General features: G+C 38.0%; 1 protein-coding gene across 1 annotated transcript in view; it reads left to right on the top strand.

Annotated features, from left to right (window-relative positions):
- LOC103777191 (transmembrane protein 132D-like) overlaps positions 1 to 12,046 on the top strand; it is a gene marked incomplete at its 5' end in the record, with an annotated part of 247,145 nt that overhangs the window by 94,185 nt on the left and 140,914 nt on the right. Inside the window, 1 exon segment of the mRNA XM_008944733.1 lies at positions 4,401 to 4,547. Coding sequence (XP_008942981.1) covers positions 4,401 to 4,547 — 147 coding nt within the window.

Genomic DNA, 12,046 nt, shown 5'->3' with positions numbered 1-12,046 from the left:
GGTGTCTTCCTGCCTCTCTCTGTCCCTTCCCTGTGGTGCTTCAGACCAGACACTCTGTTGACATTGTGCCGTGGCACTTAGCAGCACACGTGCTGTGGTGCTGTTCCTGCCCACCAGCCAGCTGTTCCACTTGATCCAACACTTAAGTAACGATTTCACAGCCATTACCAGCCCGCAGTAATGACACGGGCTGAAAGCTAAGTGCTAACTTGTAAACTGCAAAAACTGGGAGATGCTAAAACGGACACTTTGATAAATGAGAGGGGATACTGCCTGCATTTTAATTGGTGGAGTTGAAGCCTCTTTTATCACTAGAGTAAACACGGTGTTTTGTGGGTCATGAGATAGAATTGGCAATCGCTATCTTTATGCACTTAGGAAATATATTCCCTTGATTTCAGGTGTGATGTATTGATTCTGGGAGTTCCTTCTATGATTTTGCATTTTTTTTATTATTATTTTTTTCATTCTCCCTTCTCTTCGTTTGTAGCTGGTCAGCACTGATAGGTTTACAGGGATCTGAGGCCTCCCAAGGGCTTTGTTTGCCATGATTGATTTGGTGCAAGGGGTGAGCTGCTCATGATTCTCAGTAACCGATGTGCAGCACTGCGAGCAGCGATCCAGAGGTAAATACCAGCTTGTAGAAATACCTGTGAAAGTGTTTAGTTGGATAGGCTCCTGAAATAAAAAACAAACCACCAACCCCAAAACCAACCACAATTGAAATGTCTAATACATCCTTTCTTTCCTTCTCTTTTCCAAAGCAGAATCTGGCCCAAAATTAAGTGATGGGTACAAAATGCTCAAACAACATTAGTTGCTGGTGCCCAGCCACAGTGTTTTAAGCAAATGTACAAACTGTTGTACTTAAGACTGTTAACTGTGAGCAAATATATGAAGAAGCTTTGCCATAGGCCTTTTTGCATATTGCAGTTGAGAAATCTTAGCAGGCTGAACTGTGGCTGAACCAAGAGGCTGACTCATGAGTGCTCTCAAGAGCAGCTGAAGGGTCGAAGACCCAGCTTGCCCTGTGACAGCCAGGAAATTCAATAAAGCAGATTTGCAAGGAAGTAATTGAGCCCTGACAGCAGTCATAGTATTTTCACCTCAGGTATCTTCAGTTTTATCTGTTGACAAATAACATACCTTCAGTTATTATTAACCCTGTTTCATCCAGGTCACCCTTCAGTAATTGCAAACTGCTGCTGCCGTTGTAAATTGGGTGAATGAAACTCTGTTATTCCCCAACACTGAGGCATACTAGAGGGAAAAAACTACATTTCCTGGGATTGTGGATTTGAAGCTTTTCTGCTAATTATAGAAGTATATTTAACTGATTCTTCCAAAAGAGTTCCTAATCTCTAGTTCTGTAGAAAACAACAATTTTCTTCTGTTATTGTTTGCAGTACAATTAGAGGTTTGGGGCTTTTAATAGATGACTAAATTAGACTTTATGAAAAACTCTTCTAAGTAATCCTGATCTATAGACTGCAGTTACCCCAAGGACTGTACACAAGGATCTGCATTTGTTTAGAAACATTGGAAATCAGTGCAGGACAGCAGTTTGTCATCAGATAAGTGAATGTCAAGGATAAGCAATCTCAGCTTGGCTTACTGTTTTTGTGTCCATTTTTCTGATTTACCTCATCACTCTGGCATTTGAAGGAATCCAGACCAAAAATAAGCAGATGGTATCAGCTATGTGTCTGTGTTTATATGCTTATTTTAATCTTTTTTTTTAAATGGTTTTTAATATCTAAATGAAAAACTGCCTCAGTTTCAAGGTGTGGCTCTTTACTTAGCAGTACGTGGACCCTGCAGAGTTTTCACAATTGCAGTAAAGCTATTGCATTGTGTGCCAGCAGAGCGAGGTAGACTATGCTGTTGGCAAAGGCTGCTCTTTTTCTTGATTCTCTACCAGTTTTGTTAATAAAACATACAACAGTTATGTTTTTATATAGTCAATATAATCTATTGTGTGTTTTTAAGTAGCCGTTGTGGCATGGTAACTGCTCTTAACCTCCAGTCATGGGAAAATGGTTGCTTTTATGTAAGGCTACCATCTGCCTGGGTTTCCAGGATATGTACCCTTTCCCCCAGCTCCAGAGATCTTGCCCAGGAGAATTCAAGGACTTAATATCTTTGGGACTTCCACATGTCTCGCAGCAGGAGCCACATTTCTGCACATGCCCTAATAAGGCTCCATGACATGTCAGAATCTTAGACACTGTCATTGTCACCTGCAGACCGTGGGGACAGCAGTCAGTTAGTGCTCAGTCACGCTGTGCACTACACCAGTGGGTTAGTACACCCCCATTGCAATCCTGAGGAGCCAGCCTTGCAGCACGAGCTCAAGGCGTGTGTGACCAGGTGAGATGAAACCATCCTTGCAAGGAGGCTTTGGCTGTGAGGGATTCCACTTCTGTCCTGTGCTGATGCTGAGCACAGGTTGCTGGCTCCATCGAGACAGTTGCCTTTTCAAATACATCAGCTCAGACTAGGTGGCCCAGACCCCATCTCGGCACCTTCTCATCAGCTGTGGCCAGCTCCTGCAGAGACAAGTGACTCCATTAGAGAGCCAGAGGGGTGGGTATGAGTTTCTTAATCACAGACAGCTTAACTGGGAAAGATCTGAGCCACCCACTTTCCCCCATCAAGTGGGAATCATTTTTCTGTCATTGCTCTTAGTTGACACCCAGAAGCTTTCCTTTCCTGAGACAGACCAGAAAGATGAGACCGGTGGTTGGTCAGTAGGAATAGCTAAAAAAATGATGAAAAATGTTTCACCTGGATTGTCTGGCTTTTCTGTCTCACTCTCTCTCCTTCTCTAAGAGGTCAGGAATGCAGTTTAATTTCCACTCTTCTTTGACCATTGATCTCTTGTCCTGGGGGATGTTTGTGGTCTAGAAGCAGTAACTGCACCTGTTTAAAACCCATTTTGTGAAATTAGCATAGAAGAACTTGAGCACAAATTGGCATTCTTTGTGTAATAATTCTTCCAGGTGTGCTAAGGAAATTACAGCCACTGCTATTGACTTAGTGGTAGAAGAAATGAGATGTAACCCTTTTTGTCCAACAATTGAAAGAATCCTTTGGCTTTTTGTTCTGAAAACATCTGTGTGGATGTTGTCCTTCAAAGATCTCACAAGTAATTTCATGCAGAGGCAGAGCTGATAGTGCTTGTTTTAGTATATTAGCAACTCTGCATGGCAGCAGCTGTGTATACAAAAAATCACATACCTTTGTGTGGTGTTTTTTTTTTTTCCAGAATTGAGAACTTGCCATAACACTGAATGGATTTTGTGTATGAGACTTTAAGCAAATATAATTAAACTGTCATTTCCTGACAACTCATACGTGAGGCTGTTTGTCCACAATGGACTTTTTGTTTTTGTAAACACATTTGGAACACAGAAGTTTACAGCACCTGAAGCTCCTAATTCAGTCGATTGGCTACTGTTATATAGCTGTGGACTAGTTCAGTACTGTCTTAAGATACATATTTAGATATTTGCTCTAAGAAAGCGAGGGAAGGAATTAAGAGATGCAACATCTGCTAAGAGGAAATAAAACAGATACTTAAACATATACGTATATATTGCTTCTCTTCTCCACTGGTTATTCAAACCCAGAAGTATTGTGGTAACTCATATGAACTAGAAAGTACTTCTCAGTAGGAGCCTGTCCAGTTGTCATGACTGTAACCTTTGGTCATACAGCTTTTCCTGTTGTTTAGCCTCATACATAGAAGCAGACTTCCGAAGAGGCCAGTCAGTTTTGGAAAAATAAGAACATTTCCAAGATTTTTTAGGTTCTGAGCTGAAAGAACAGTTAAACCCAACAGTATTAAAAGAAAAAGAAGAAATGTTGTGGGCTCATAAAGATGATGAAAATGGGAGCAAAAATATGAGATGTTATCTTCAGGGGGGAGAAGAAAAGGTAGATTTTTGCTTATAATATGAAACTTAGCAATAGCTCCTCAGTCCATATTTAAGCCCCAGAAACAACCTGACTTTTCTTACAACAAAAATGATATTTTTCAGTCCAATACAATAACTTTTAGTCAAGAGAGGGCCTTAATGTGCTCAGTGGTGCCCACAGCGTGGATAATGGAAGAGCAGGAGTGAAGAGCATGCTCCAGAACCTATCCACTCTGCAATTTAGCTATGACTAAAGCTGTGATTACCATTAGCTCAATAAGATTTCTAGCTTGATATAATTTCTTCAAAATATGGAATTCTTAATTAATTCTCTCATCTCTTTGCCTTGTAATACTGTCGAATTCTAATAAGTGGGAACATTGTCTGTGGGGTAGTAATGAGAAAATAATGAAGAAATAAGTAACAGATCGAGCTGACATTTTCTATCTAATTGGTGAAATATCCTCTTGTTCCTCCTAGGGCAAAGGTGAAGAAAGGTGTGAACGTTTTCAGTGTAAGAGCCAGCAGCCCATACTTATGGGACATCAGAGAAAGCATGGACTATACTGGGAAATATGCACCAGCTGTTATTGTTTGCCAGAGGAAATCTGCTGCCTCTGAAAACAGGTAGGTCATTTCCAGCAGTCTATCTTTTAATAACTAATGGTTGTTTTTTTCCTTGATTTTAATAAGTTTTATTATAGTGCATAATGAAAATGCTTTTGGAAAATCTGTGGCTGTCTTTATTTTGTAGTGCCTTGCTAGCTCTATCACATTTTGAACAAAATGTTATTCAACCCTAATACTCAAAGAAAGTTAAAACTAGAAGGAAATATTGGTTTTACTAAGTATTTAAAAGAACATGTTTCATATCTTAGAATTTGATTGTGACTAGTTTAATCTCTTCAGATTAGTTGCTACCAGGCTTTATAGCAGAGGATAATTATAGGGCTGTTTCTGGTGGCATGTTTTAGTTTGTTGGGTTTTTTTAATTTTTCCTTGCGTTTTTTTTTGGTGGATTTGGTTTATGGTTGCATTTTTTGTCTGTTTCATTTTGTCTTTTACCCAGAGGAAAATGAAACCCACGTTTTTGTTGGTGAGATTTCCATGAATTTTTAATCCGCAGAAGGGAATAAACTTTCCATCTTCCATTCCCATTGTGCAACAATTTACATAGGACACTGGCCTGTCTTAGCCTTCATCTAGAAGGTTGGATATTCCATTTCCAATTACAACTGATTGCTTTAATGAATACATTTTTATATAATTTGCTGCTTCTTGTTCATTGTTTCTGGAACTGTATGTCAAGTGTATATTTATAGGATCCAATTGCCTGCATATGTATTGTTTGGCATTGCTGTTAGAAAATCTGCCTAGAACGTGGATGTTCTGTGCTGTGATTTACTTCTGAAATTTTACAAAATATTATAGGCTCTGGGAATTTATGTGGTTTAGCATTTTTAAATGAATACTCTCTGAGCCTAACAACTAGGAAGTTTCCTGTCTTTGCAATCTGGGTATATGAAAAAAAAAAAGAAGGGAAGAGTTTCCCGTCATAATCATGACATAAATCACTTTCTCCTTGTTGTAACTCAGATTCTACACAATTTCTCTGCTATAGTATTCTGAATTTTCTCATCTAAACCGTATATTGTCTCATACCTGACTGAATTTTATTGCTCAAAGAAGCAATGTGTATATATGCCAAGGTCAGAGCTTCCTACTGTCTAGCACAATGTGGCAGGCAGATTCTTTAAAATCCCAGTTCAAAGCTATTTGAAGACAGTGTGAATATTTTCATTGACTGAAAATGGGCTTTGGATCAGAATCAAAGATTATTTCAACAATAAACTTTCAGTCACATTTTATCTTCTTGCATCTATACAGTGCATTTACCTGATCTCTCTTCCTTGCATATAACACAACTTCATGGATGAGTTGAGGTTTGGGAACTTCTTTCCTGTCACTCTTCATCATTTAGCAGCAAGCCTTCAAATTGACCATTTGTACACACAAAAATAATTACTATATCTCCTTTTATGCAGTGGTTGTGGATTCCGTGTAGTTTCACATGCTTGGTATAAACATTGCTTCATGTTTATTAAATGTGATCTCATACACATCTTAGATTTTCCTGGAAAATCAAGTGATGACAAGGTATACGTGTAGCTCTCGTATAACTTCTAGTTTGACTTATTCCATCTGACTTCCCAGTTGAGATTTTGTGGTTTTCTCACTTACGAGAACTTCTTCCTCCTTGTTTGTAAACAAATGTGGAGTATTTGCAATGTATTATTCAGTATGTTGTTTTCCTCCTTAAATTTAGTCATATCTATTTTGCTCTTCATTTTTAAGAAGCAAGATCAAGCATTATATGGGGAAAGAGCACGCTCAATATTTTTTGGGAAGCAACTTTTTCCTTACCTAGACATGTTTGATGTCACTGAATAGGCACAATGGATAACAACTTATAATTGATGTCTCTTACCTGCATAGCTCACTTAGAAACCTGACAAACTGTCTGCATGTTGTTTAATTGCTCTTAAAAATCAGGAGTCTGATCACATGAATGCAAAGGTGGCAATGTTAATTAACTAAACATTCAATACCTTTGTGTTCCTGATCGTTTTACATGGATCAGAAAGTAGTGTTAATAAAGCTAACTTTCTGTGACAGGTGTAATTTCACAGATTAAGGAGGCACTTGTGCAAGTGGCAAACTTCACCAGTATGCCTGAGCATTTCTGTCTCAAAGTTTGAAATATATCAGTCATTTTATTTGGAGAGGTTTTGGCACTGAGAGCTTATCGTAACAGGATTAACATATAAATATTATCACAGCCAGCAGGGTGGTTTAGAATGAATATTAACAGCAAATATTATGAATCTGTATGAGAATAACTAATTAAGCACATCTGTCAAATGTGATTTGAAGTTCTCAGTGCCTTGCTCATTATGGGCTTGCGACAGTGTTCCAGATTAATGGTGAAGCAATTATAAAGTTCTTCCCAATTCTGATTTCAGTCTCAAGCAATAATAATTTTGTAACACTCTAAATCCTGACCCATGAGATTATTAGATGGGCTTACTGCTTGTAGCATCTGCACAGCACTTCTGTTCTTCTCTGTGCAGCATCTATCTTCCATCCCTCTATTGTCATGTAGATGACCAAAAAAACAAATAGAATATGGTGTAGTGGGAATTAACCAGTGGCTCAGAAAGGTGACTTGGGAAATATTTAACCACTGATTGAACTGGGGAGATACATCCTAATATATGCCATCCTTTAGCTCTTTTGCAAGTTGTCTGATCTTTCCTTAATTCCCTGTGTAATAAGGTGAACAGAATACAAAGATGAGATTAAAGGAGTACTGCATTTTTGAATGTTTCCTTGGGTTCATGTTTTTTTCTTGTTGTACCTGAAACTGAGTGACTCTGCTGTGCTTGTGATAATTTAGAAGAACAGGCAAAAGTGGAAAAACTGGGTTCTTGTCTTGTTCTCTGTTTCCTAATGGATTGGAAGGATGCCAGATGGAATAGGTTTGGATAGTATTGGAAGTGGCGAAAGATGCAGATTTAATGGATTTTCCTCATCTGTAAAACAGGATTGACAGCCCTTTCCTCTGTTCATAGCTGCTGTGGAAACACTAAGCAAGATGTTCTGATTTGATATTAATGAGTGTCATGATCCTCTTAAAATATTTTATTCGTGCTTATATTTTTTGGGTACAAATGTTTGTTATTCCACTGAAGAATACATTATTGTTCTCTGTGTTTAGGGCAGAAATGAGGCCATTGATCCAGGCAAGTTCAAAATAATTATAGCCAAAACTTGCCCATCTCTGAGTAGGACTTTAATGTCTGGATATGACCGTTTACTGCCTTATCTCCAGATGTGTTTGAACTCTATGATGGATGAGCTTTGCTCAGCGATTTCCTTTTCCATATACTTACTGTGGGAAATGTTACAAAAATTACATTTCTTTTGATGCTTTCCTGCTTGCACTTTTGGGTTCCAGTTCTATAGCTCTGAAGAAGTTACTGGCTTACGCTGCTTGAAAGCAGATGCTGGTCCTGCTATTAGTTAAGAAATTTATTTTCATTTTGAATTATGAGGGATTGGATCAGTCTGTGATAATATTGACCCTGTGAGATACAGTGACAGTATTTTCTGGGCTGTAATCCTCATTTATTCCTGTGTGGCTCATTGTTTCATGAGACTGTATTTCAGTGCTTGATTTTTGTAACACTTTTATAATACAAGAAATTAACTCAATATTAGATAATAACCAGGGACAGGAAAACATATGGCAGCATAGCCTTTGATTTTCCTACACAATACTTTCTTTTTATTACATTTATACAATTATCGTTAGTGCCCTATATTTCTCATTTTTAAATCTAGTTATTTAACATTTAGTTTTCATGTTGTAACAGCAGTGAGCTATTGCCTCATTCTCTTACTTGTTGCATCTGCCAGTACACTTGATAGACTCTCAAGAGTGCTATAGTCCTAAAATGCTTCTGAAGCAACAAAAGCAACAAATTTGGCATAAATAACAACCTAATAGCCACGATAATTACATTATGTCTCTTGCTGGTGTTCATCAAAATGCTTCATAAAAATAGTTTCATGTTTTAGATCACCATTATTTTTTTTCCTTGCTGTTCATGTGCTTATATGACTTTATCAGCTAGAGGTACTTTATTACTTAGAAAGAAAATTTTCTACCCCCTGGAATTAGAGAAAAGATGTATGATGTAGCCAAAATAATTTCCAGTGTATATTTTCCTATCATATCATGTTGAATTACATAAGCTTCAGTTTATCCTGATGAATCAAAAGCAAGAAAAAGATGTAGAAGTCATGTGTGTTTTCAGATGGGATATATTCAGGTATGATATTCAAAAAGCTAGATGGGCAGGGTGAGTGAAGGGTTGTGTTAAGCTGTATGTTCAGGTAATTTTAGGGCAATCCAAGAGATTATTTGATTTTTTTTGTTTTGTTTTGTTTTCCCTTAAAAGATAGAGTGATATGTGAATTCTCAGAAAAAGATATTCCTCTTTTTTAAATATTATTTTTATTACTGGGGAGACAGGAGGGAAAGGGGAAGGGAGATATCTTCTATGAGGTTCCAAAGTTACTTTCTGAAAATAATTATTCAGCCCTAGAAAACTGGCTATTCACACAACATCATTGATGCTGACAGAATACATTAAGATCCGTGTTGTTGGAGAGATGTAATATGTTAATTTGATTCTGAAATAAGAGTTTAACTCCATTTCTGCTTCTGATGTGTATGGGTAATGATCAGCTGTAAATGCATTTATCCTGGGTAGCTGTAGAGTTTCATACTGTGTGCCATTTGGGCTTTTCTTCTCCCTTCCTTTGTTACTTGAAACCTTCATGCTTCTATGACTTTATAAGTTGTGATGATGTGAGAGTATGAAACATTTCAGAAGTCGCGTTTACATTCCACCATTTGAAAGCAATTAGTCACAAACTTCTATTTCTCAGTTTAAAACTTAAATGTGCCCTCTGAGAGGGAACCTTTTGAGATGCTGAGCCAAAATAAATTAGTATGAACCAAGCCTTGGTGCCTCATTCTTTTACATGCTGACCCACTTTTCTAATTTTTTGAGAACTATTTATCAGGAAATGCAGAATCTCTCTTGAAATCATCCTACTCCATGCTAATATTCTAGGAAAAAAAAGGTTTATTGTTATTATCTCAAGGCAAATCAAAAGAAAAGAGATGAAATATTAACCAACAGCTATTAGATAAAGGCATTATTAGCAAATGTTTTCACCTGTTTGAAAGAGACTCATCCATTTAAAAACAAAAAGACTGCAGGAAAGCACTTCAAAGGCATGTAGATAGTCTGGCATCTCTGAGGTGGACTCTGTTCCTATATCTCTGACACTTACATGAAGGAGATACCACAGAAATTTGACTGTCATTATGAAGAAGATTCCCTTTAATCTCAGAAGAATTTTGGGGTTCTCCTTAGAGAGTGAGGCTATTCCTGTGTTCTTTTGTTTGAGCATGATGTTACTGGAAATGGGAGAAGTGACAATTGACATTGAATTGCTGATACTGGCTTTTGAAGCAGGTAAAAAAAAAAACCAAAACTAAAATAAAATCTAATTCCTTCACGCAGGGCTTACCCTTTTGAAATACTAATCTACAGTTACACAGCATTTACCATCTCCTACCTTGACACTCAGAGCTGCATCACTGCTATGTGCATATCATCTTAAGGAAGGTGGTAAAGGTGAAGTACCCATGAATGTAGCTTGGCATGACTTAACAGTTCACAGCAGGACTGAGTAGTCAGGAGAGTAAAGGAGTTTATGAGTAGTGCTAGTACCTTTTTATGCCATTGTGGTATCCCTCCATCACCTGTAGGATTTCTTATGTGGAATGGGAGAAAGTTGGATGACACCTATTATAGATGTGTACACAAAAAGCACAGAGATACTATCTTATATACATATGTTAGTAAGTTATATAGATATAAGAGCTGATTGTTGCTTTATATGGTTTTAGCAATGCAGTGTGAAGAATATCCTTTAAAATAGTGCTTCACATTTCCAGAATACTTTGATATGTTGGCTGTTTTCTCTTGATCTTTACCACTCCTTCCCTAGCTAAAAGTAATTGGGAAGAGTAATTGAAGCCTTAGTTAAACAGCCACTCTCATCTGGTGCATATTGAACCTTTAGCTTCTAGAGGCTGCAGCAGGGCCAGAAGAGATCAAGGATGGAGGGTCACCTTTTTCAGCAGCAGCCCAGGGTCTGCAGATTTTGTAGAACATGAATTCTTGAAGCAGAGAGTTGAGATCACTGTCACAGTTATGTCAGCTCACTACACACCCCTGGGAGAACCAGAGTTAGCAACAGACAGCTCTCATCAAATGTGTAAGAATAATGATGAAAATTATGAGAAAAATATAGAAAACTGATAAAGACATCATGTTAATTTGGGAGGGTTTTGTGCTAGGTCTAATTTGTCTTAGAATCTGTGGTCATTTTCTGGCAGGTTATTATGTGTGGCTCTGCTTTTTTAACAGTCTATCCCAGGTGAAAAATAAGTCCAGTGAATAATTACAGACAGTGGTGACTACAGGCTGGAGTCCTAATGGCCTAACTGGCCCTAAGCCAGTGGCCATTCACTGACTCTCCTCCAGCTTCAGTATAGATGTCTCATCCAACTGTTTTGTCCATTCCAGGCTGTCCACCTCCATATACCCAGAAACCCTGGGAAGAAATTCTGTATCCTCTAAAATGTCACAGCAGAAGACAAACCTGAGAAAGGGTTTCTTAATTTGGGTTGGACCAGGTCCATGTTTCACATGTGCTAGCATCAGGATAACCTCTCCCAGCTCATTTCAGCTGTGACCCCAGCGTAGAGCTTTGCACAGAAGGAATGTGGGCTGCAGGAAACGTGCTTGTAAGGAGGGATGAATTTAATTTCCTGTCTTAGCTCATCTGGAGGTAGGGGGATTTTAGCTATCTTGTTTGTATTTTTTGATTACATTTTATTGATTTTTATTTTATATACAAAAGTAATCATGGAAAGCAAGGATCCAATAAGTACTGCATAGGTGAGGTTCCCTAATGATACCAAAATTGAATGTATAACAGGTACTCAGTATTCCCTATTCATGAGCTTAGCTAAGACTTTGAGAAAAGGTGAGCTGTCTTCATCAGCAGCTATTGTGATAGCTCAAAAGGTGGAGGTTCACTGAATGAACTGGAGAAGTCCTGGGAGAAATTCTGTTGATTCCTATGCCCATGTAATTAGAGACTATATTATAATGCTTACACGGGAGAAGGTACAGTTACATTTCTGCCTTTTCAAGAAGTTCTCAAGACACAAAGTTTTCTGTGATGTGCTGGTAGTTTAACTTGTTTTCTTTGCTATATAGCACCTTCTAGAAAATGAGGTTCTATAGCACAGCAGTCAGCATGACTTTGTTGGAATGCCAGGAGTTGTCTAAGGGGAGTCTTCTGATACTGTAATTGTTCAGATTGAATGATCTGCCTCTGTAAAATCTGCAAACAGTAAATAATGTTAGGTGTTTAGTCCCCTCTCGTTGAGAGTTCTTGGCATGCAGAGCTGG

Source organism: Merops nubicus, unplaced genomic scaffold, assembly GCF_000691845.1.
Source record: "Merops nubicus isolate BGI_N331 unplaced genomic scaffold, ASM69184v1 scaffold9277, whole genome shotgun sequence".
Lineage (NCBI taxonomy): Eukaryota > Metazoa > Chordata > Aves > Coraciiformes > Meropidae > Merops > Merops nubicus.
This window is presented reverse-complemented; position numbering and strand designations above follow the sequence as displayed.